Genomic DNA, 25,143 nt, shown 5'->3' with positions numbered 1-25,143 from the left:
AGGTGGCGAAGGGGTGCGGGCTGGGGTTCGGCCTGTGCTGCTGGGCAGTCCTGGAGGACTTAGACAGGGATGCTGCCAGCTGAGTTTTATTTGGATGGTGCTGATGGTTATTAAATCTTCAAGTCCAGGACTCGTGACCAGTTGTGATGACCTAGCCCTGCTTCTCTCCCCAGAGACCCTGGGTCGATACCCACGGGGGTGGCCTGGATGATGTGGCCCTGGACGGTGGCCAGGCCTCGACTTCCTCTGCCAACCTGTTTTCCCACCTCCCCGACCAGAGGTGGACCCAGAAGGCCTTCAGGTCCCAGCAGGCCTGGTGAGCCCGCTGCCCCGCCCCTGCCCCTCCCTCGGGGCTCCGGCCCTGTGGCTGTCCGTCTGCTGAGCTGTACAGCCCAACCGCAGGGTGGCTGGCTGTCTGGATTCAGGCCTGTCTTGGGGCTCAGGCTCCTGCCAACACAGACACGCTGCGGGAAGCTTCTACAGGCCCCTGGCCCCAGGCTTTGGGCCCCCAGGATGTTTCTCTTCCAGGAGCCATGTTTTCTCAGTTCCTTACAGGACCCCAGGGTGGCCTCTCCCCATGGGAGGAGGAGAAGGAAGCTCCAGGGCAGACGTGGGCCTGGCTGGGGTCAGAGGCTGCCGTTGGGAGCTGTAGACGCTCAAGTCCTGAGTCTGCAGAGCAGGGAGGCCTCAGGGGAGGCCGGAGCTCTGGCAGTGGCCGGTCCTGCTCCTTCTGGCCGTGGGCTGACTCGGGCCTGGCTGCTGCGGGCGTTTGCTGGCTGGACTCACGAGTGAGACCCAGGGACGTGGGTCAGCTGTGGCTCGGCCACTGGCATCCCGCCGAGAACTGCAGGCCGGGCTGCTTCTCTTGGGGACCCTGTGTCCACGCTAGGTGGCCGTGCCTTCGCCTGGGCAGAGCAGTGGGTGGCCCTGGGGGCGCTATCTCCTATCTTCTTGGGGGCAAAACTACTTTGTGTTTGGGTCTGACCCCATTAGAGCCGCTGCCTCAGTCTCCCAACCTTCCCTCAGAGCTGAGGTTGTCTGCCCCTCCCTCCGGCTCCCCAGAGACACTGGGATGATGTTGGCTCCTGGGTCCCTCAGGTTTCTGTGTGGAGGTGTTGGCCAGCCTGGTGCTCCACGCTGAGACGGGCCAGGCCCTGGTTCCCGCCGCGAGTCACCCCAGTCCCCAGGGCCCCTCCCCATGCGCCTTCTCTCCACCCTTGTGTAGGACCCCCCGGTGGGCCCGGTGAGTCCAGCACGGACCCTCAGCACAGCAGAGGGCAGGACAGTGGGGGCACCAAGGCACCTCACCCTGGGCCTGGCAGGCCATCTCTCTGGCTCCAGGGCTGCCCCAGCCCTCTTGCCTGGCAAGGCTCTGCGGTATCACCTGTGGGGCACTGCCAGGCCGGCTGTGGCCTCCCTTCCTGGACTCAGGCCACTGTGGGCACAGCCCAGCCTCACTGAGGGGCTAGGCCCTATGGACGAACCCCAGGTCACAGCAGTGCCACACCTGTGCCCCGGGTCCAGTTGATGTCACCCCTCTGGGGACAGGTCACTGGGGTCCTTCCCCAAGAGCGTGGCCTGTGCCTGGAGGCAGCACAGCCGGGACATGAGCGCAGACCTCGACTGTCACCAGACCAGCTCGGTTCCTGTCTCCCTCGGCTCACTGTCCTGTCCCTCAGATGGGAATGGCGATGATGTGTGCTCAGGGCCCTTAAAAGTTTTGGGAGCCGAAGCCCAGCAGCCTGGGGGACCGGCTCTGCAGCCTGCAGCCTGGGAGCGAGCCCTCCCGAGGCTGTTTACCCACCAGGCGGTCGTGGGTGTGGCCTGGACAGGGCGCAGCTCCGGGAAGGAAGTGTGGCTGCCGGCCGTGCCAGGGTCATGCGGCCTGCCGTGCAGCAGCAGTGCCATCCCATGGGGTGGCAGCTGCCTTCTGGAAGGAGCCCATGGAGGCCGGACCCCCCTGGGCTGAGGGGGCATGCACACCCGGGCAGGGCCTGTCTGCTTTCCCGCCCTGGGTGCTATGTGAAGCCGAGGCTGCTCCCCCTTTTGGGCTGCCGGGGCAGGGAGGGCTCCGCCACCAGACCCAGCCTGTGTCTGGTGGGTGCAGGCCGGCCCACCCAGGGGCCCACAGTTCAGGGTTCTGTCTCAGATCAGGGCTGGGGTCTCTGGCCAATGGCCGTGTGTCCGTCCTAAACATGCAGAGACCGCTGAGATGCATGTGCCACAAATGGGGCAGAAGCCTCCCTGGTCCACAGCTGCAGGGACTTCAGGGATAGGGTGAGGCCCCCCCGCTCCCCCAGCCTGCATTGGCCGAGGAGACTGCAGAGCCCCTCCTGGGCCAGCTGGCCAAGGAAGGTCTCAGTCTGCACAGCGTCCTGCAGAGGGGGCTCCTGCAGGGCAGACCAGTTGGGGCTGGGGGGATGATGGGGAAGGGGCTGCCCAAGGGTCCCGCTCTTGGGGTCTCTGGGCCCCAGCTGGCAGGAGGGGCTTTGCACCAGCACAGCAGGCTGGCATGGGGGCACAGGCCAGGTGTTGGGGCGGGTGGGAGGAGAGCCCAAGGCGAGAGTGTGGGCTGGGGCCGAGTGGGGTGATAGCACAGCGGCCTGGGAGGGTCAGACACTGGGGATGCAGATGGAAGGGGGTGTCAGACTGAACCCCCGGTTCATGGCTGGGTAGCTCAAAAGGTGGGCAGGAAATGGGCTTTGAGGTGGGGCCTTGGGAACAACCTTCCAGGCCCCAGATGTGTGGATCCTTCCTGGTCTGTGCAGCCCAGTGTCTGTGGACCCCCCATCATTTGTGGACCTCCCGGGTCTGTGGACCCCCTATTATGTGTAGCCCCCCATGGTCTGTTGTCCCTGCTGATCTATGGACCCCCCATGATATGTGGACCCCTGGTCTGTGAGCCCCCCATGATGTGTGGACCCTCTGGTCTGTGAGCCCCCCATGATGTGTTGACCCTCCTGGTCTGTGGACCACTTGGTCTGTGAGCCCTTCTGCGGGATTTCCTCTCCGAGGTCCTGGTCCCTTCGCCATGGCCCTTGCCTGGGCCCACAGGGTGGCAGTTGAGGTGCCCGGTCCTCACCCTTAGCTGGGGAGCTGCTCCATGGGAGCCTGTCTGCCTGGGTGTCTTTCTGCATCCAGATGCTCCCACTGAGGCTATCTGCCCTCAAGGGACCCCTTGCGGGGGCTGTTTGCACAACCACTGTCCTAGATGTCACCCTGTGGCCGGGCACCCCTGCTGCCTGGGGCTGAGGGCCTCCTGGCTTCCCTTTTTCCTTGAAACACCCTTTCATGTGGGGCCCCTTTGTGTGGTGGGCTTCTGGCACCCCCCAATGGCAAGGGGCAGTGAGCTGGCCCGAAGCTCAAGGTGCGTGTGAGTAAGTGCGTGAGTGCGTGTGCACGTGCCTGGGTGTGAGTACACGGGTTTGGTTCTCAGAAGCCTCAGCCTGCTGCATGCCCACAAGGTACTTATTGAAGGGGTGAGCCACATGCTGATTGCGGTGTGGGGTCCAGGCCCCCTCTGATGCCTGGGGACTCGGGTGAGGTTTGGTGACATACCGGCCTGTTACACCCCCAAATGGGTCGGGGGCAGCTTTGGGCAGGGGCTTATCTCCCACACCTGGACTCTGGCAGACTTTTTCCGTAAAGGGCTTGACAGTAACTATTTTGGGCCTGGCAGCCTTGCGGCGTCTGTCACCGCTCCTCAGAAAGGCCGTGGGGGCGGAGAGCAGCGGGCGCCCACAAATGAGCAGGCGTGGTCGCCTGCCAGTGAGGCCTGACTTACAGACACTCTGCTGGCTGACTTAGCCTGAGGGCTGTGGGGCCCTGGGGTCCATGCTCCTTGTCCCTGTGCCCAGGGCCCGGCCTGGGGCTGGTGAGAGGGGAGCCGACACCTGGAGGTCGTTTTCCCATTTGAGGGCGTGACCCTGGCGCTGCGTTCCCGTCCCTGCTGGCCTCAGCCCACTAGCGTGGAAGTCCTGCAGTGCCTGCATCCCGGGTGTTGCAGGTGCAGTAAGATGCAAGGGCAGAGGGCCCCCCCGGCACCCAGCTCACAGCCAGCACCGGTGGAGATGCCTCTGATGGTTGTCGCTGCCCCTGTTGCTCAGCTAGAACATGGGGACCGCAGTGGGTGCCAGTCCGGTGGGGTGGCCTGGACCTCCCAGGGAGCAGGGTCATGAAGGCTCACATGCCCAGCGGAGGTTGGGGAGGGGGTAGAGTGGGGATCACTGTGGCTGCCCCCCCACTCAGGGCAGAATCCCACCTTGGAGGGAGCCAGGTCCCCCACTGCTGGCCTGTGGCTGGATCTCCCTCCCTCTCTCTCTGTACCCCTCCCTCTACCCCCTTCTCCCCCCGTCGCAGTTACAGGTGACAGGTTATAGGTCAGCCGTCTGAGCCAGTGCATCCTCCGTCGCCACACAGAGGGCAGGTGGCCATGGCTCTGTGTTTGCTGGACTTTGGGCACTGAAGGGAAGAATGTGAGCCCCTCCCCACCCCACAGCCTGCCCTTGAAGACCTTAGATCCAGGGGAGCCGGCCTCAGGTAGGCAGAATTCACCTGAATAGGGAAAAGGAGAAAAATAAAAGTCTGGTGTGGTTTCTGGGCTTTTACCAGTGATCTTGACTTAAAAATCGGGCAGTCTTCCCACGTTTGTTCATTTCATCAACAAAATGACAATAAGGGCCGTGGGGGAGGCCACAGCCCTGGGGTCCCCACCTGGCGCTGTGCAACCCTCCTTGCCTAGGCCTGCGTTCCAGGCTTCTCCAGGGTGTGTAGCCTGCGCCCGCTCCTGCCTGGCCTGAGGGTCGGGTGAGCTGGCCGGCCGTGGGTGCTCAGGGGATGCACTGGACACAGTGCCGTCGTGACAGTCGACACCTCTTAGCTTCCCTAGATTCTTCTGGAGAACAGACAACGGAGAAAGCGTTTGGAAACTGGAAACGCGGAAAAGCTTGTTTATCTTTCCTCCTCTGATTAAACTGGAAAGGCAGGTACAGACCATGGGGCAGCGTTCTAAACCTGGGTCCCCTGACGCAGATAACAGTCGATTTTTGTGCTTAAAACATAACAGCTTTTAGCTAAAGCATCAGTCCTATGAGTTAAATCACGTGTGTTAAACGTTTTCGTGTTCGCTGTTGAAGAAAGATGTGGACCATTCAGGCTTGTTTTCCCTTATTTGGAACTGTGCAAATGTTTTCCTGTGGCTTCACGAGCATCTTGTTGAATTCACATTCACGACATTCACGGCACGTGGGTTCTCGAATGGTGGAGCTATTGGCCTGGGGATAACCCTCCACTCTACAGGGTGCGCTGCCCAGCAACTGCCAACAAAACCCCGAAGCCGTTCGAGGTGCCCAATATCTGTATGGAGGCCGCCTGGCCCAGCGCTTCCTGGGGAGAGGGCAGGCCATTAGCTGGGGCAGAGCCCCACTGGGGAGCCCTGGGGGTACCTGCCGGGCCACCCTGCTTGTCATTAGCTGTGGGTCCTCGTGGGAGGTGGGCATCCTGCCCTCTCATGTCCCCTTTCCGTGGGTCATGTGGCCTTGTCGGGGCCAAACTGCTCCCCGTGCCGGAGCTGGAGGTTGTGAGAGAAGGGCCTGGGGTGCCAGGCAGGAGGGGTGGTCCTTCCAGGTGGTGGTGGGCAAGGGTGCGTGGATGACACCCCCACCCGAGGGCAGTGGAAACAGGGGGACAAACTTAGCATGCAGAAGGGAACGGGCGCACTCCTGGGCGGAGGTTCTGGTTTGGCGGCTGACCCCTGTCCTCTCTGGGCCACAGAGGCTGCAGCTGTAGCCCCCACCCCCAGACACACGCTAGGCACCTGGGACCCAGGTCCTGTGGGCTGCCCTGGGTCCTGGGACTGGGGGCACACGTGGGGTCCTCTCTCTGGGAGTGCTCCCTCAGGGAAGAGGGGAGTGAGTGGATGAGGCCTGTGAGCAAGGGGCCACCCACAGGCCATGTCAGGCCATGTCTCAGAACCCCAGACCCTGTCCTCAGGCCCCTTGGGCCCTGACGCCTGCACCTGGAGGTCTCCAGCTGCAAGCCTGTGTTCCCCCTTGTTGCCGCCAACCAAGATGTGCACACTCAGTGCCTGTTGAACCCGAGAAGTGGCCTGGGTGCTGCTCAGGCGACTTCCCAGCACGCACGCCTCCCCCTGGGATGCCCACATGGGGGTATGCTTGGGGGCATTTGCCTGTTCAAAGTCCAGAGATACCTCCAGGTACCCTGGGCGGTGCCAGCACGCAGAGCCCACTGGTTCCCCTGCGAGTGGGGGCTGGGGTGGCGGGGTCCTCACCATCCTGACTCTCCCTTTCTGTCTCCCCACTGCCAGGTCCGGCCTCTTCGGCCTGCCCCCGTGGGCTCCACTGCCCCAGGCTGAGGACCCACCTGTCAACGGCTGCCAAGGCCCGGCCCCCACGGAGGGGGACACAGAGGCGATGCAGCTGGGGATGGGCCCCCCGCCGCCTCCCTGTGGGGACCCTCACCCTGAGACCACCGGCCCCGAGCCGCCCCCGCCGCTCGTGCCACCACTGCCCGTCGGGAGCCTGCCACCCTTCCCGCCCTACTTCGAGGGTGCCCCATTCCCTCCCCCGCTCTGGCTGAGAAACACCTACCGGCAGTGGGTGCCGCAGCCGCCACCGCGGACCATCAAGAGGACGCGGAGGCGCCTGTCCCGAAACCGCGATCCGGGCCGGCTGGCCCTGAGCCCCATCCGCCTGCGGCCACGCCAGGTGCTCTGCGAGAAGTGCAAGAGTACCCTGAGCCCCCCGGAGGCCAGCCCTGGCCCCCCAGCCACCCCCAAGGCACGCAGGGGGCTGGGCAGCGGCCCCGGCCCCGACAGGGAGCCCCAAAAGCCTGAGGATCCCGCCGGTGGAGGCGACACAGTGTCTGCAGCCACCGCAAGGAGGAGCAAGAGGGAGAGGCGGGAGGTGGACAAGGCCCGGGTCCCGCGGAGCCCGGTTATCAAGATCTCCTACAGCACGCCGCAGGGCAAGGGCGAGGTGGTGGAGATCCCCTCCCGCGTGCATGGCTCCCTCGAGCCCTTCTGCCCCCCACAGGCCCCGCACGGTGGAGGCCAGGATCCCGAGCCGCCACGAGACAGGCCGCCCGGTGGGCCCTCTGCCTCCATCCCCAAACTGAAGCTGACGCGGCCTGGGCCTCCCGGTGCCGACCTGCCGCCCCCCAAGATCCGCCTGAAGCCCCACCGGCTGGGGGCTGGTGAGCAGGAGCCAGTCTACAGGGCCGAGCTAGTGGAGGAGCTCAATGGCCACGGGCGAGGCCCCCGGGCCAGCTCGCCTGCTCTCCTGGCTGCCGGCCCTGCCCCTGGTGGGCTGGTGGACTTGTCTTCTGGAAGTTCCGGCGAGGACGATGACTTCAAGAGGGGCCCCCAGGGTAAACACGGGCCCACCAGCCTGGCTTTTCTCGCCACCTGCCCTAAAAGAACAGACTGTGCCAGCGAGTCAGTGTGGAGCAGTGACAGCCTGGATGAGTCCAAATCGTCCAGCTCAGAGGTCCCGTCACCAGACACGTGTGACCTTTCATCGGGTGATGGTGTGTCTGTGCCGTCCTCGTCCAAGGATGCGCGGCAGACGGTCCCACCCCTGACGGTCCGGCTGCACACTCAGAGCGTCTCCGCGTGCGTCACTGAGGATGGAAGGACCGTGGCCGTAGGGGACATCGTGTGGGGTAAGATTCATGGTTTTCCTTGGTGGCCAGCGCGTGTCCTTGACATCAATCTTAGCCAGAAGGAGGACGGGGAGCCCTCTTGGCAAGAAGCAAAAGTCTCATGGTTTGGTTCTCCAACTACATCATTCTTGTCTATTTCAAAACTCTCCCCTTTCTCTGAATTTTTCAAACTGAGATTTAACCGTAAGAAGAAGGGGATGTATCGGAAAGCTATAACAGAGGCTGCAAATGCCGCGAGACTCGTGGCCCCGGAAATAAGGGAGCTCTTAACCCAGTTTGAAACGTAACTCAGGTTCCCAACCAGGTGAGTGTGTGCACGGAGGGCAGCCTCCTTCCTGGGCCGTCCGAGTTTGTGTCAGTGTCACAGCCAGGGGAGTGGGGACGCCCTCAGCCATCTGGCCTTCTGCCGTGAAGGGGCTCATCCGGAAAATCGTCCTGCTCGCTGGCAAGGTCCTCAGAAGAGGTGCTTTAAATAGGCCAGTTGTGAGCCGCTCATTCAAAGAAGGGAGCCCATCTGTGTCTTGCGGCCACTTTTCAAAGTGTGATAAAAGGTCTTACTTCTGCATTAGCCTTTTGGAGAAAGGGCGCATCTTAAAGACCAAGGTTTCGACTGATGGGGCGTGAAGGCTTCCTCTTTGTTCTTACTCTGAGGAGCACACCTTCCTCTCTGCCTCTCACCCCTCCTGCTCACAGGTTCCCTCCCTGGGGTCTTGATTTGAAGGAAGGAGGGAGGTCATGGCTGCCTACCCCCCGATGCAGCTCCCACGGCCTCAGCCCCCATCCCTCCTCCTACTGCCAGTGTGGGCTCTCCTCCGTCAGCAGGCGCCAGGTTCCTGGACCCGTGATGGCCCAGTGCTCCAGGCCCCCGGAGGTGGCTTGCCCTCTGTCTCTCCCCACCGAGAACTTGTAGGATCTCCAGCCACAGGCCTTAGATAGAGCCTCCACGGGGCTGGGGGCCTCCCAAGTGGGGTTGGGGTGTCACCAGGTGGAGTTGGGGTGTCACCAGGTGGGGTTGGGGTGTCACCAAGTGGCATGTCTGCTCACCTCGTGGGGTGTCAAGAAACGGCCAAGGGGCTGAGGCCGCCTGCTGCGAGCTTCCTCTGGGCCCGAGTCTCAGGGGGATGCTGGGCATGTTCTCTGACGGCCCCACCAGCTCAGGTCCCTGGGCAGTGGGGTGTGTCCAGCGGGTCTCTGGCCCTACTGGGGATTCTTCCCAGGGCCTGCTCCCCTCCTTCTCCTCCCAGTTGATCCCGTGTAGAGGCCGTGGGGCCCTAGAGGCTCCAGGATGCCTGGGATGGGGTCCCCCTGTTGGGGGCAGCCTGTGCCCTCTTCTTGGCTCCATGGCCTAATAGCTATGCCCCCAGAAGCAGAGGTGGGGTCGGGGTGGGCTGCACACAGAGGACGAGAGTGGTCCTCCACCGCAGCTGGGCCTCTGCCTTGGTCTCCATGACCTTCAGGCAACCTTGTCTGGCCTGGCCCGGCCTGCCTGCTGTCCACCTGTCTGGTGTTGTGGTCTCCCTGGGTGGTGATCCTGCAGGACTTAGCAGGGCTGGTCGACTTGTGGCTAGGGAAGGGGCTCGTGGGACACCTGCTGTGCCACATGCGGCCGGGGTCCCATGAGGAGGAGGTGGTGATGAGGATGAGTCTGGGCAGGGTCACTGCCAGGGCTCTCGAGGCCTTGTCCCCGCCCCCCCCCCACCTGCTTCCTGTGTCAGGCTTGGTCACCACCCTGAGTCACTCCAGGCTTCCGGGCATGAACCTCTCCTCCGAAACCAGGCATGCCTCCCATCAGGCCTGGCCTTTGTGTTGGGATGTGGGCGAGGCACCGACCTGGTGGCTTCCAGCCAGTGGGGGTGTCCAGTGAGGGCACCCTGTGGGGAGGGGTCCAGAGAAAGGTCCGATGCCCTGGCCTCGGCTTCCCAGGGTGTCTCCCCACCGTGGCCTGGCTTAGCCGGGACCCCCAGGCTGCAGCTGCATCCTGCTGGCCTGGGGGCCGTCCGTGGGGCCCTGTCTCTCTCTGTGCTCTCTGCTGCCCCCGCCCAGCCCTCTGCTTATACGGCCCATCCTGCCTTTGGCCTGGTCTGGGGGCCTGCGTGGAGGGTGGGCACCTCTTGCACATGTCCCCTTTGTGTGTGCTGTCGGGCCGTGCTGTCATCAAGGGTGTGGTGAGCAGGTCAGTGCTCAGGGTGACCTTCAGATCCTGAGTCACAGTGGGCAGTTCCGGGGGATGGTGAGCCCACGCAGGCGTCAGCCCAGATGAAACCCGGGGCCCTGGGGGCCCAGTGTGGCCTGGCTGGCAGGGAGCCCCCAGGCTGGGAGAAGGCAGCCGGGTAGGTTCAGGGAGGAAGCAGGAGGAAGAATCTCGCCAGACCGGTTTGCCGCTGCAGGGGCCCTGCCCACAAACCGGCCTCTTCTGGATTTTTGGTTCTTAGTTCTGGGGCTGTGCCTGCAGAGCTGTGGGAGCGTGGGCTGCCAGATCCTTTTAGTGCAAAAGCACAAAGTGGTTTTGCCTAATTGGCTTTTTGGTTTCATTTTCTGAGGATTAAGAACTGTGAGCTGAGGCCTGTGCCAGCCAGGCGGCTGATCCGCCGGCGGGGGCAAGCTGGGGTCTCCACTCTGGGTGGGGTCGGTGGTCTCCTGGTGGACAAGTTTGCTTTGACGTGTCAGCGATGCTGTTTGGGGGCAGCCTCTCCAGCCAGCTTCTTGAAGGGGAGACGGGGCACTGCCTTCGCTGGGGAAGGGAGGCTTCCCAGGCTAAGCCGAGGGCTGCGGGGGTTGGTGCAGGAGGAGGAGCCAGCGGAGCTCCTGTAAGATGCTGGGGGGGGCTGAGCACCGGTGCCCAGAGAGACCCCACAGTTGCTGATGCCTGGGCACCCCCTGGGAGGAGGAGGCTGGCATGGGGCCACTGGACCCCTCGAGGGAGAGCTGGGGGCTGGCACAGAGGCCTGAAGCTCGTGCAGGGGAGGCCAGCGGGGGAAGACTGTCCTCCAGGCCTCGCTCAACAGCTACCTCGGCCTGGCCCAGCTGGCCTGCAGCCCCCTGAGGACCTCTGTGGCAGTGCCAGGAGCTCCTCGGGGTTGGGGGTGTCTGTCCCCAACGGGCACATGACAGGGAGGATCCTCGCAGACACAGGGTGTCGGGTCCCTCCCAGGGGTGTCCTGTCCAGCATCTTGTTCCTGAGGGGCCCCTCTGCCCCACTTTTTGAGGTGCTGGAGGCTCAGCTGAGAGGTGGGTGGCCATATGGATGTTGTGCAGAAGCACGGAAACAGCCTGGGGCCTGGTGGCTGGGGCACTGGTGAGAGGCCAGCCCAGGGCCTGGCTGGGCTTGAGTGACAGGGCACATTGGCCCTCAGCAGAGACCGCCCCAGATCACTGATCTACAGCCTGGGGAGCTGGGCACTTCTCCCAGGGGAGGCCCTGATTTCCAGGGGCAGACCCAGGGCCACCTGGCCGTGCCCTGCCCTGCCCAGTCACTTGCTGCTCCTGACCCAGCAGGCTGGTGTCTTTGAGCCTCAGTTTCCCTATCTGTCCTGGGGTGACACAGCACCTGCCTCTTGGGCTGGGTGGTGAGTGAGGGTACCCTGGGGCTTGTTAATGACCCATCAGCAGCCGCCTTTGGTGGCCACTGCATCCCTTCCGGCTGTGTGGGAGCTGTTTCTCTGGGGACTTCTCCCAGGTGCCCCACTGTGGGCTGGCGGGACCCGGCAGGGAGGGCGGGTTTGGGGCTCACAGGCTGCGCTCCAGGGATGGGACTGGGCCACGCTCCTGGCTGGCTAGGTACCCTCCTCCTGCCTGCAGTGCTGCTGGGGGCCCAGTGGGTCAGAGGGCGAGGCCCTGCAGGTGTGACGGGATGGCCTGAGAGCACAGAGGTGGCCCCCCAACCTGGCAGGTGATGCAACCCCTCCTGCGGTGACATAGCGCGGGGGCCTCAGGGCCAGGGCTCCTCCTTTCAGGCCCGTGGTCACACCCCTCTTCTCTTCAGTCCATCCACCTCCCCACCCACCGAGGGCTGAACGTTCAGCTGGGTGGGGCACAGACAGGTGCGCCGGATCACCAAGGCTCTCGCCTGAGGGGCTGGGGAGAGGGCTGTGAACCACAGTCCCCAAATTCGTGCGTAGTCACAGACAGAAATGTGCTGAGAAGGGATGAGGGCCCCACGGCAGGGCATCCAGAGACGAAGCTGAGTTGGGCTGGGGATCTGGGAAGGCTTCCTGGAGGAGGTGACATGTGGCTGAGATTGGAACTGTGAGCTAATTAGGAGCTCACAGGATGGGGGGTGACCATCCCAGGCAAAAAGAGGGACATGTAGCAGGGTCTACAGCAGAAGGAACTGGGCACGTTCTGAGGGTGGGGGAAGGAGGCCAACTTGGGCCTGGTGGGCTGAGGCCCCCACTGCAGCCTTATCCTGATAGCAAAGGGTACCAGTGGAGAATTTAAGCAAAGGGGTGAATTGTCCTGTTTGTGTTGGAAACACCCCTGGCTGTGGGGACAGGAGCGTGATGGGGCCGAGAGGCTAGACAGATGGATGAGAGGACCCAGGCTGAAATGGGACAGGGAGTCAGCGGAAGGGTGAGAAGAACCTGGGGACATGGGCCGGGCATGCTGGGTGCCGCTCCTGGAACTTGGGGACCAGCGTGCCCCTCACCGCAGGGAGGGCGGCTCCTGTCGGCTGGCGATGGGTCTTGGCTGGGAGATGTCTAAGGGCTTGGAGGACATTGGGCTGGAGTCGTGGGTTCGTGGGATGGCGTGGGTGAGGACAGTGCCTTGGTGAGGGTTAGGGAGACTGCGGGAAGGCGGATAGAGGTGACCAGAGGTGTGGGGCCCAGGAAACAGGGCTGGACGGACAGCGGGCAGCACTGGCGAGGTGGGCAGGCCAAGAACCTGAGGGTTGGCCGTGGGCTCGCACGGCTGGGACGGGAGACTTGCCCAGCCTGCTGGCACTGCACAGGGAGAGGGCACACGGTGATGGAGCGGTTGCTGGGTGGGCGGTCATCAGGAGCCTACCCCGAGGAGCCAGGAGTGCGGGGAAGGTGCCCAGGTGTCCTGGGAGCCCCGACAGCACCTTCTACTGCCCTTGGGGGGCGGGGGCTGGGCACCATGGCACCTCCCTGAAGTGGGAGGACAGAATGCCACCCACTGTCCCAGCCTCTCGGGCCAGTGGGAAATTCACAGGTGCTGTGTGAGCTGGAAGGGCCCCGGGGCTGGTGTCCAGCCTCCCGTGAACCAAGGGGCCCCTGCCTCCCCTTCCTGCCCGAGACGCCAGGCTGCAGGCGGGCAGGGAGCCTCCCCTGCTCTGCCCCTCTGTGGTCAGCTCCGAGCCCGGTGTTCCCCTTCACCGAGCACAGGGCATCCCTCTGCTTCGCCCCCTGTGTTAGCCTCATCCTTGTATCAGCTAGCTCCCTGTGGCTGCTGTCACAGAGGACCACACGCTGGCTGGCTTGAAGCAACAGAAATTTGTTCTCGTGGTGCTGGAGGCCAGAGCCTGAAATCAAGGTGTCGCAGGGCTGCACTTCCTGCAAGGGCTCCAGGGGAGGGTCCTTCCTGCCTCTTCCAGCTCCGGGGAGCTCCAGGCGTCCCTGGGCCTGTGGCCGTGTCACCCAGTCTTTGTCTCTGTGGTCACATGGCCTCTGCTCGTCAGTGTCGAATCTCCCTGTGCCTCCCTCTTATAAGGACCCGTGATGGCATGTGTGGGCCACCTAGATAATCCAGTGTGATCTGCTCGTCTCAAAAGCTTTAATGCAGTCGCACCTGCCACTCCTTTACCGTCGAAGGTACCATTCCCAGGTCCCAGGGTTGGGACCTGGTGTCTTTGGGGACACCAATTCATCGGCTGCTTCCTCCCATCCATCTGGCACATTTGGGGTCTCGTGTGAGCTCAGGTCCCCCAGCCTCTTCCTCGACAGAGGGCCGACTGGGCTCAGGGAGGGGTCAGCTGCTGCTGAAGTGGACTGGAGCCTGATGGGGCTGTGCAGTGATCGAGAAATCCATTGTTCCAGAAGGATTTGCTGCCATGCCAGGGAGGCTGGGCACATGGGCTGTGGGTCCCGGCAGCACCCCAGGGCCATATCCGACTTTCAGCTTCATAATGTTGATCTCTCCTGGGAAATAAGGATATCCATCAGGAAAACCAGCCTGGAAACCCCGCAGCGCTGCTGGCGATGGCGCCCCTCCTGACGGGTTGGCAGGTGCCTGTCCCCGTGCTTCGTGTGGATGCAGTGCTTGCTGGTCAGGTTGGGCTGAGAGCATCCAGATGGGGTTTCCAGGTTTTGACTTTTCTTAAGGGTGTTCTCCTTTTAGAATGGTGCCCTTGAGCACATGCCCCACGCCAGCTTTTCTCTTTCTCCCAACTGTAAATAAAAATGTGCTCTGCTTCTGAAGATGGGTTTTCAGATGACTGCCCGCGTTGCTTTCAGAGAATCCAGGTCCTCTGTGAAGCTTGTAATTATTTTGTTCCCGACGGAAATTAAGGCCTGTAATTCCAAGCCTGCTGCGGGGGCTCAGGCCCAGTCCGTCCCACCTCCTCCGGCAGCATCGTGAGCGTCCTCGAGGTGTGGGGCACGGCAGGAGCGGGGACACAGCAGTGCCCAGGGAGACATGCAGGTGTTCCCAGTTGCTGTTCCAGGGGATCAGGTGCCTGGGCATGAGGACTTCTCCCTGCCCAGGGCCAGCTTCAGGCAGCTCCTGCCCGCCTGCGCCTTCCAGGCCAAGTGCTGCCCTGCCCGCTGGCAAGATGCCTTAACCTCTCGGAAGACGCACGCTGCCCAGGTCTGCGTTGTTTCCTTGGTCCCCACCACCTGCTCTGAATACTCATCCCTGGCCCCAGCCGGCTTCTGTGCCCCTGCACAGGGCACCTGCCCCGAGGTCAGAGGTCCAAGAGCACTCTGGGAGGGCACTCCTACACTGTTGGATTCAGGCAGGTTGCCTCTGCTGAGGTGGTGGCCACACTCTGCTGGTGACTTGTCTCCTTCGGAGTTGCTGGCCTTGTCCATTCCTTAGCAGCCCTGCAGCGACACCCTGGCCGTCCTGTGACTTTCACATCCAGCCTTACAGGAAGCGCAGGTGTCTTACAGGACAAGTGTCTGAGTTGGTTCCCAGCACCTTCCGGAGTGACCTGCCAGCTCTATCCTGACCGTCTGCGTATCACAAGAACTCGTGTGTCTTTTGAACATATTTGACTCCTTTCAATCCATGCAAATTTTATTCTTTTTGATGCTTAAAGTTTCCCATTCTTGGCCAGTTGGCTCTTCGGCTCCTGAGTCCGATGATGGTGTTGGTTTTGGCAGCGGCCTGGCTTTCTCCTGTGACAGGGGATTCTGGCTCGCCATCGGCATTTCCAGCCCAGGCCTGGGGTCGGCTGGGTCCCAGGGAGACGCCTCCTCTCAAGGGAAATGGTATTTAGCGATCCCGCCTCGGCCCGACGGGTGCTCGTTGCTGCTGGGTTCACTGTTGTTTCTCAGTCTTTGCAGTTGACAGACCCAGAAATTAACTTCTTTTAGGAGAAAAGAAATCAGACTTCATACCACTTTCTAATTCAGATTTTTTACTACTTTGACTTTTATATTTGTATCCCTATTCTCTTCTTTTGAAAACTTTAGTTCTTAATGATACCAGCATAATTATAGTCACATGGCACATAATGACATTTTGGTCAACGATGGACCGCATATACGATGGTGGTCCCACAGGATTAGTCCCATTCAGCCCAGGTGTGTGGTGGGCTACGCCATCTAGGCTTGTGTAAGTGCATCTGTGTAATGTTCGCACGATGATGAAATCGCCTAACGACGCATTTCTCAGAAGGTGTCCCTGTCGTTAGGCAATGTGTAACTGTATTAATTTATATGTAAAAGTTAATATGTGTATAAAATGTCAAGTATGTTACATACCATGTCACATATTTAAGGTGTAACCTGTCAGGCATTTCACGTAGATAGGCTGTCTCTCACACGTGACCAGCTCAGCATAGCAGCTCCATAGGGTCACCGCTGTGACCCGCGGGAAGCCCCAAGGCTTCCTTGCAGGTCCTCCACCCCTGGGGTCTGGCCCCCAGGGTATACGTCAGATCCCTCTCTCAAAGGCATGGAGACAAGTCTCCCCGTGGTTGTCTTGACCTCAAAATGTAGGGTCGTTTATTCCACTTCACGTCCCACTTGTACAGACTCCTGTCTGTTTTCATTTTGACTTGTGACTTGTAATTCTGTGCGCGTCTCCTCGGGTCCCAAGTTGACTCTGTACAACCAGGGCGGTTTGGAGAAATCTGGCCTCGTCCCGGCGCCTCCATGCTGACCTTCTCCCTCAGGCCTCCCGTTCTGCCCAGCGTTTGCTTGTCCTCCTGTTTATGACACCAGCAGACACAGATTTGTCCCCACAACAGAAGCAGCACCACACCACCGCCCTGCGCCTGGCTGTCCCTCTGACCCCCACCAAGAAGACGGCTCCCAGCCGTACACAGAGACTGGCTCCTTCCTCCTGGCAGAGCCCATGGGCATGCAGCCTGCTCACCAGTGCCCTTGACCGACTCTGGGTTGTTGAGGTCATTGCAGGGTATGAGCTGGGGATGTGAGCCCACAGCTTTCTCTGTCCAGCAGGGAGGGGCCTGAATCCTGCAGGCCCCCAGGGACTACAGGGATGCAGGAAGTGGGTGGGTCAGAGACTGACCCGAGTGCAGTTGTGGGGGCCGGGGTCTCCAGGGCAGGTAGGCCCCCCTCCCATCGAGCATTCTCCTTGTGCCCCGTCCCTTGGCACCATGTGGCAAAGTCGAGGTGCCCACCTGCTCTGTGCCTGCTGGCCGCCCCCTCCTCCAGGTCCCAGCTCGATCTCACCCCCTTGGGGCAGCTCCTTCAGAGCACCTGTATGGCCGCGTCCAGGACAAACCCCCATGGCCAGTACTCTCTCTCTACCCCAGCATCTTTGTTTCCATCACAGCTCCTTTCATGACCTTCTACTTTATTCTTTGCTGCTCTCTTTGAGGTCTCCCCTTGAGGAGAGGAAGTGCCCGGAAGTAAGGAAGTGCCCGGCACGCAGCAGGAGTTCAGGAATGCACTGGAGGCCTGGCCTGCTGGGGAAGTCGGCCAGGAGAGGGCACTGGGAGCGGGCCCCTCCCCAGTGTGAGCACACACCCTGCCCCCTGCCGGGTTCGTGGCACTCTGCGCACTTGGCTGCATCGCCAGGAGTGGGGGGCTGCAGCGCCCCGTCCTGCAGATGAGGAGACTGGTCCTGGGAGGCACGGAGCCAAGGTTTGCTCCCAGGCGGGCTCCCACTGTGTGCCCAGCATCCCAGGGGCTGCGGGGCAGCCCGCTTGGCCTTGGAAAGGCAGAGCAAAATGCCTGACGTGTGTCCACCACCGTCAGCCCCAAGGGAGAGAGGTGATGCTTCCCAGCTGTGGCGGAAATGGCAATCAGAGGGAGGAAGCAGCCCAGGAGGGGAGTCAGGCTCCGGGGCAGATGGGTGGTGGCCATCGGCCCTGTCCTGCCTCCGGGTTAGAACCCTGAGCTGGAGGTTCCACACCTGGGTCTCCACGGCCCCTCACTCGTATCACAAGGCCCTGCCGGGGGTTCTCGGCACTGTCAGCCCTTCCTGACCCACCTGGCCACCCGGGACGGAGGGGAGCAGTGGCTGGGAGAAGGGGCCGCCTGGGCCTCTGGACCAGGGGTTTGGGCCGCATGTCAACCCTCTGCATGTCCCGGGGAGACTTTCCTTCAGACGACAATCTTCCAGCCGCCCACCCCGCAGGAGCCGGCGTTCCTGGGAATCGTCTGCTTTCTGTGGGCAGGACTGTGACCCAAACTCTGAAGGCCTCCAGCCAGCTTACATGATTTCCCCCGGAGACGGGGCTGCACCCCCGTTTCACTGACCTCGGAACCCCCATACTTGGGCCAGGGTCTCCACCAGCCCTGGTACAGCCTGGATGCCTGTGGCTAAAGGAACCGGGGGGACCCAGCAGGGCACTTGGGGCCCAGTTCTGTGCTCAGGGGCTACTGCCAGGCTGGTCTAGAGGGTTGAGGGAGTGGCCATGCCTTTGATCCCCCCATGAGCCACGCTGGAGAGACAGAGCTGGGTGGCGCAGTCCCGGATGTGGCTCAGGGAAGGCCGTGTGCTGTGGACTCGGGGCTGGATGTGGGGTTACAGCCCAGGACGTGAGTATGCGTGGCCACTGCACGGCGGGGCTGTCAGTGGTGGATGGGAGGGCTGGGTTGTGTTGGTGGGGGGCCCTGCGCACACTCTCCACCTAAGGATGGTGATATCAGCAATGCCAGGCCAGTGCTGCCTCCTTTTGCTTGGTGACACCTGGTGGTTCTGGTTTCTGACTGTGGCTGCTTCGTTTCTTTGCTCATGCACAGCACTTATGTCACCGTTCTTAGAAAGGCTGTGGTTTGTGGAAACAGGCCTGTTAGTTCTGGTCTTGAGCATCGAGAACAGCAGGTCTGGTCGTCTTCCTGGGGCCCAGGGCACTGGCCAGTACCTGCCACCCTCCCCCATCTGCTCACACAGCCCAGGCCTTGTGCAGGGAGAGGGGAGCCCCCCCAGCCAGACCCCCTCTTCTCAACAATCTCCCAGCCTGTGGAGCCCATCACTGGGGTGCCAGTGACGCAAGGCACAGCAGCCTCAACCAGCCTTTGCTGCGGGGCCCTGGTGGTGGTCTTGGGGCCCAGTGGGGGACACTCCTGGAGGGGGACACTGCTCCCATGAGGTCAGCCTGGGCCAGCGAGGGGCAGACAGGGAGAAGGGGCTGTCAGAGCCCTGCAGGTGGGCACTGTGGCCTGGGGGCCCTTGGGCGTGGGAGGCAGGGCTGTGCCAGGAGAAACCTGGGGAGGTCTGTCCTCCCAGAGCATGGGGAGGCTGCAGGAGGTGGGGGCCCGTGCAAGGTGGGTGGGGTCCCCCAGGGGCCAGGTGGAGGCTGGTTGTGGTGCCACCTCCGTGGACATGAGGGCACAGAGGGCCTCCAGGCAGGGACTGGGCTGAGTGGTGTGAGGGTGACTCTCAGAGGAGGGAGGTCCCCAGTGGGTCCAAGGAAAGGGGTGAGGAAGCCCCGCTGGGTGGCTGGGTTGGCTCCTGGCCTGCTTGGGAAGCCCCAGGAAAAGCGAGCTTTTCTCTGAACGGCCTCTGCAGTGACCTTGTGCCTTTTCCACAGTGTCCAAGTGGGTGGGTGGAGACAGCAGGGGCTGGGGTGCGCTGGGGGCTGCCCAGGCTGGCTGTGGTCAGGGAACAGGGACCTCCCCGCCCAGAGGGAGGGATGCCCCAAACATCCCGTAACTGCAGAGGTGTGGGGGGTGGGAGCTGCTGGGTGGGAGGAGGGAAGTGAGAGGGCAGGGGTTCTGTCTTACTGTGAGGGACATTTTCGTAGCCTGGTCTGCTGAGAGGAACCCGCAGGGAGATCCCTGGTTCATCTCCACATTTCTAAGGACGCCCGCTGTCCACACGCAGGCCGGCAGAGCCAGAGTGCCCAGGCCGTGGGGTTTTCAGAAGCGGGGCCGGCCGGCTGCATCAGGCTGGGAGGTAGGACAGTCCCCGGGTGACGACCAGTCCTGCAGGGGTCTCCTGAGGCGTTTCTCCTGCCGGAGGGGGGGCAGGGGGAGTGCCTCGAAGAGCACAGGTGTAGGTATGGAAAGGGGCCTGGGCCAACCGCCTCCTCTCGAGCCTGCCGTGCATTTTTCTGACGAGTGTCGCGGCTGATGGATGTTTAAGGACAGACAGGGGTCGAGCTGTTGATGGGGAGGGCTCAGGCAGCTCCTTGCCTCCCGGGCTGTGTGTTTCTTTGCAGTGAAGTGCGGTCACCTGGGATCTGAGCCCCTTTGAAATCCTGAAACGCTCCATTAAAGGGAGTGGCCTTGGCAGTTGCTGGGCATGGCTGTTCCCCACCTGTGCCAGCAGCTCCGACTGGGGCTGGATGTGATCCCAGCAGACCCGGACGGCTCCCCCCCTCCAGATCTCACTGGCAGCTCCCAACAATTACGGAGGTCTGGGAGGGACCCCCAGTGGGCACGAGGACGTCCAGGGACTGGGCTGCCCGGACCCCTGCCTGGTGTGGGCTGTCTGTCCGCGCTTGCAGCTCCCGCTGGATACTGGACGCCTGTCGTGGAGCTGGACTTAGCACAGCTGCTTTCCCCACAGACGAGAGGCAGACAGGCAGAGAGGAAGACGGGACTTGCAGGAGTGCGTCTGTGTGACAGGCCATGATCCTGGCCAACGTTTCTCGTTTTGGGACTGTTCTTCTCATTCGGAATCTGCTGTCGGCCCTGCAGGGTCAGGACCTGTCTCTCAGACGTGATGGCCATGGCCTCGACGCCTGGTGGAGGCAGGGCTCCTGGGAGGACTGGGTGGGGCCTCCAGCCGGTTCCCTGCATCCATCCGTGGAGAGGCTATCGCCCTCCGAAGCTTCCCTGAGGCGCCTCTGGGGAATCTACTCCTACAACACTGGGCCCCTCACGCTTCCCACCACCCAGCGACATGGGCGGTGTTCTCAGGGACCCTGAGGCAGGGCCTCTGCCTGGCCTGGGAAGGGGCTGCCTCCTAGGGTTGGGACAGACATCTCTGCCCCTTGGGCACAGGTAGGGGCAGGGTTTGCTCCAAGTGTCTGCCTTCGCCTGGCTAGGGGCCTGTGGTGCCCATTTGGACACAGCCAGCCCTTTCTGTGGGGAGTGTGGTCCTGGCCAGGGTGGGGGGTTGGGCCTGGACCCAGGCGGCCAGGCGACCTGTTCCTAGGCAGAGGGCCTGTCACCTCGGGGAACCTCACTCCTGGTGCTCAGCCTGCTGTGGTGGGGCCCTCAACCAACAAGGCCTTGGGACTCCTGGGGTCCCCTCTGTGGCCTTTGGGGATGGGCTCCCCGTGGTGACACCTGGGCTCCAGATGTCCATTCTCCAACTCTGTGGTTTCCTAGTTTGTGGCCCTTTGCTCTGACCACCCTGGACACTCACACAGGCTCCAGACCTGGGCTTGCAGCCTGGCCTTGCAGCTAAGCTGAATGACCGTGGGCAGGGTCTGGAGCCCCTCCGAGCCTCAGCCCCTCATCTGTAGAGTGGGGATGGTCATGGCACCCAGGGTTGTCAAAATAGAGTTAACGCTGGGGAAGGTGCTCCCTGCCCCTGGCCCTGACCACCAGGCCTGGGCATCGCTGCCCTCACGCCGCCCCCTCCTGGCCTCTCCTGGGGCCTGCTGGTTGCCCCCGGGGATTCAGGGGTGGGAGGGAGCGAGGATGGGGCTGGCGTCCACCCTGTCCTGAGGGCAACTGCAGAGGGAAAGACACAGTGTCTAGAAGGGCCCGTCTCCAAGGGCTGGCAGTTGGGGTGGTATTTGGCAGGCTCAAACAGTCGCTTCGGGCAGGAGGCGTTTGGGAATTCGAGAGCAGGTTCCAGGATTTCGATTCATGGTTTCGGTCTTTTTTCTGTGCAAAGAGCAAACAGTGTTCCAGGAAACCCTCTGCTGGTGGATACAGCTCAGCCTTGCTCGGAGCCGAGCGTTTGCATAGCCCAGGGCCCCTGGAGTGGGTGGCCAGGTCCCAGCCCCAGCCAGGTTTGCTCTGTGACCCCCCCGACCCCTGTACCAGCAGCTTAGTGGACACCACCGCTCATGCCCAGGGGCTCGCTCTCCCCAGATGTGTGGCCGGGTGGGAAGCTGGCTCCCCCCTGGTGGGCGTATCTGCAGGCCCAGTGCCACCGCCTCGCTCCTCGCTCTGGACTTAGTAAGGTCTCTCCTGCGCTTGCACAAGGGTCCCACCCCGCCCGCATGCACACCTTGCGTCCTTCGGAGTTGGCTCCAGAACCCCAGCCCTCCATCTGGTGCCAGGTCTGCTTCTTTGGATGGGCCTGTGGTCGGGGTCTGCTCTGGGCAGGGGTGGTGATGACAGAGCTCTGGGGCAGCGGGGAGCCAGGGGGCCAGGAGAGGACTCTGTCCTGCATGCCCCAAGTCCACTCCTGGATGCGGCCAGGGGGTTTCCCTGGAGCCTTGGGGTGATGTCATAAGACAGAGGGCCGGCCCGATGACCGCCTGTGTCTGGAGCGAGTGTGCAGTGCAGTGTGCTGCGGTCACTGTTCTTGCTCCCTTCCTGGTTGTGGAATCTGGCCACTTTGGATGGAGGAGGACGACCGGCAGCTCCCCCTTCCCCACCTCCCAGCCAGGTTGCTCAGCTGGTGGGGTCATTGCTCTCAGACCTCGAATGTCACTGTGCTGAGCTGAGAGCAGCCGACGGCGGCAGAAACTGGCCTCTTTTCTGAGCCTCCCTGAGCACCTCTGCCCCAGGGCTGTCCTGGGCCCTCAGGAGCCCGATGGAGAGCTCAGGCCTGGACTGGCAGAGTGCCCCAGCCTCTGCGGCACCACAGGGAGGGGCTGTCACCCACGTCCAAGCTGCCCTGTGGCCAGCAGCCTCATGTTGGGAGGTCGGTGCCTTATCCCTGCTCAGGCTCTCACGTGCCCCTACCTGGGGCCAGGCTCATCCTCCATGGACTCAAGCTCCCGCTACTCGCCCTCCAGGCCCTGCACCACCTCTGCCTCCCTCCAGGGCACTGGGTGAGTCCTGGGGCCTCAGGCCATCCACCTGAGCAGCTTGGTGCCGACAGGGCTGGCCTGGGCATCTGACCCCCCGCACTGGGCTGGCGTCGGGGAGCGGGGGCCAGCAGCTGAGCCGTGAGAAGATACGTGGGTTTCTCTGTGCCAGCAGTCTCCTGGATTTTAACAGCTGTATGTGGGAAAAGACTGATTCTAACTTCACATGGTAGTAAGGTAGTTTCTTTTCATTTAACTTTAATTTGTATCAGTGTTATATATGTTCACATTTTTAAAGCCCACTAGCAACACAGTGTATAATGAAAGAATGTATCTCCCTATTCCTGAGAGAGAACTTACCTGCTGCTTTGTATTTCATGACTGTGCAATTTAGGCATTATTACAGATTTTCCCTTGGACTATGAAGGTTTTGCCATCTTATAATTGCCTACTCCCCTGCCACACGTACATACAATTTTTGGCTAAATCAAGATCCAGTGTTGATATTAAAAATTGCAGCTTATCCATGTGGATAATTACGAATATGTTTTGTTTTTATTCAACTCTGTTCTCTGCAGGGTTGAATTTGCCTCATTTTTGGCTGCTTAGTCTTTATAGCTTATCGCTCGCTTGTCCCCAGCTCTCTAAGAGAAATTGAAATCTCTCAGTGCCTTCCAACACATTAGGTATTTCTTTCAGTTCACGATCACAGTGTGAACAAACTTCCCTCAAACATTGTGGCTTAAAACAAGGCTGGTTTGCTGTTTCTCGTGAGTCTCTGTGCTCCGGGCAGCCGTGTTGGCCGGGCTGAGTGTCCCTGGTGGCTTCTCGCCTGTCTGAGGCCTTGGCTGGGGTGGCCGGGACAAGCGGGATGGCCGGCCCCCCACCCCTCATGTACACACACACACACACACCCTCTCACACACACACCCCTGGGCCCCTCCACCTAGCTGGCTTGGCTTCCTCTTGGTGTGGCGGTCTCAGGACAGCCAGGATTTCATCACGGCAGCTCACGACTTCCAAGGGTGCAGGTGGAAGCTGTCTTAGGATCCGGGCCAGGAGTCAGCCCAGCTTCGCTTCCACCTCCTGTGTTGGTGGAGCGGCTCACAGTGGGGCGACACTTGCCCTCCTGACGGGAGGAGCAGCAGGACTTGTGGCCCTGGGGCTCTGGGCTCCCTCTGTTCTTGGAGCCCCCGTTCCTCTTCCTTCCCTGTCACCTGGGGTCCCCCTCCTTTCCTGTTTCCTGGGCTCCTGGCTCCCTCCCTCTGAGGGCCTCCTGTGGTGTCTCCATCCCCCTGGACCAATGATGGGGGAGAATGCCGGTGGAGAACACTGCTCCCCTCATTCGTTGGATTTGGGCAGTCGAGAAGCAGGGCTGAGGCCTGGGCTCCACACTAACCTGGGAAAGAATTTTCTTTTCCATGGCCTGCCCCCACAGCCCCTGGGGGATCCCCCAAACTAGGAAGGTGCACCTGGTGAGTGGGAGGCTCTGGGCTTGGTGGGTGTGTCTCCCCAGGGGCATGAGCCACACTCCGCTGACAGTTACACACTGGGGTCCTTCCAACTGTGAGTTGAGTGGCTGGAAGGATCCAGAACAGCAGGCCCCCGTTTAGCACCCCTGTGTGCAGGCACAAGGCTGTGGGGCTTTAGGGCAAGCCCTGTGGTCTGGGCCCTCGAACCATCAAGGATCCTGCGCCTTCCCCTGGGCAGTCAGGGCCCCTGGTAGATGGGATGGGCACAGGGGGATGCTGGGGTCAGGGGGCCTATGCCAGGAGAGGTGCAGCAGGCCCCGCATGGCCCTGCGTGGGTACCGAGGGAGGCGGGACTCCCCAGATGACGAGGGCCAGTGGGAGCTGGGAGCTGTGGGGTTCCCTGGCAAGCCTCAGAGCCTGAGGGAGATGGCTCAGAAGACCCCCGGCGGGCGCTCTGGCCTGCTGCTTGGACCCCCACCTGTCCCCAGCTCTCAGCCCTGCAGTAACCTCTGCCCTTTCTGCTTCCCCCAAGGTCACCAACAATGAGGGCACAGCTGTTCTCCTGGAGCTTCCGACTTCGGGGTGTCCTCTGTGTCCCCCATTCCGTCCGATGGGCCCTGCGTGACTATGGTGGTCAGCCAGGTTCGAGGTCCCCCCGGAGAGGAGCAGGTGTGTCCAGCCACGAGGACAGAACCTCCAGGAGCACAGCGGTTCCTCTCGTCTGAGTGTATTTATTCTGTGACTCAGAGTCTAGCTTTCCTGGTTTGTGAAGTACCAGGAGCCCAGGACACGTGTGCTGCTGCCACCATGCGTGTTGGGGGCACAGTGTCCAGCCTGGGGCCAGTGCGTCGTGGAGGAGCAGGGCCCACCGTCTGGTGTCCTGGCAAGGGCCGGGGCTCGGTGTGAGCTCAGGGCCTCCCTGCAGGTTTCAGAGAAACCAAATTGCACAAGTGGGGCTCTTCCTTCCAAGCCCTGGGGCGGGGGTCTCTGTGCACTTGAGATCGGGGAACCCCCCACGTTCGTCCCAGAGCTTAGGTCCCCCCAGGCGCCCAGCACCCAGCCTCAAGGCCACCTGTCCCCGAGCTGCTAGGAGTTACCTGTACCGTATGGAGGCGATGAGGGGCTGGCACTTTGAAAACAGACTTAAACATTAAAGGAAAAGACCCTTGCTCTGTTGTTTGTAAGACTGCGTTCCTTTTCCCTTTTTGTTGCTTTAAGACCAAAAAGAAAAAACAAAGAAGAAATTGAGTCTGCTCTTTCTTTGTTTAAACGTGAGAGACAATAAAGAGCATCTGTGTTGGAGCCTCACCTTTTGCTCCCACGTGTGTGTCTGTGTTTCCGCGAGCGAATGGTAGGCCCTGTTGAAGGACACCCCCATGGAATATCAGGGGGCAGCTTTGAAAAGTGGGTCTCTCCTTCCCTGGGAGACGCCAGCACTGCTGCTCATCTTGGGGTGGGGGGAGGCAGTGGTCCCAGCCTCCCCCAGCCTTCCCCAGGCTCCCCCAACCTTCC

At 61.8% G+C, this 25,143-nt stretch overlaps 1 protein-coding gene across 11 annotated transcripts in view; it reads left to right on the top strand.

Moving 5' to 3' along the window:
- Window positions 1–24,939, top strand: part of PWWP2B (PWWP domain containing 2B) — a 29,702-nt gene extending 4,763 nt beyond the window's left edge. The window contains exons 2-5 of one of the 11 annotated variants that reach the window (XM_070520604.1): window positions 174–316; window positions 4,880–4,985; window positions 6,326–7,984; window positions 24,164–24,939. In XM_070520604.1, the coding sequence (XP_070376705.1) occupies window positions 6,432–7,967 (1,536 nt within the window). In that variant the 5' untranslated portion in view covers window positions 174–316; window positions 4,880–4,985; window positions 6,326–6,431 and the 3' untranslated portion in view covers window positions 7,968–7,984; window positions 24,164–24,939. The other 10 variants (XM_070520625.1, XM_070520611.1, XM_070520614.1 and 7 more) reach the window with 10 other exon arrangements.
- The last annotated feature ends 204 nt before the right edge of the window (window positions 24,940–25,143 follow it).

The sequence above is a fragment of the Equus asinus genome, chromosome 2, assembly GCF_041296235.1.
Source record: "Equus asinus isolate D_3611 breed Donkey chromosome 2, EquAss-T2T_v2, whole genome shotgun sequence".
NCBI lineage: Eukaryota > Metazoa > Chordata > Mammalia > Perissodactyla > Equidae > Equus > Equus asinus.
This window is presented reverse-complemented; position numbering and strand designations above follow the sequence as displayed.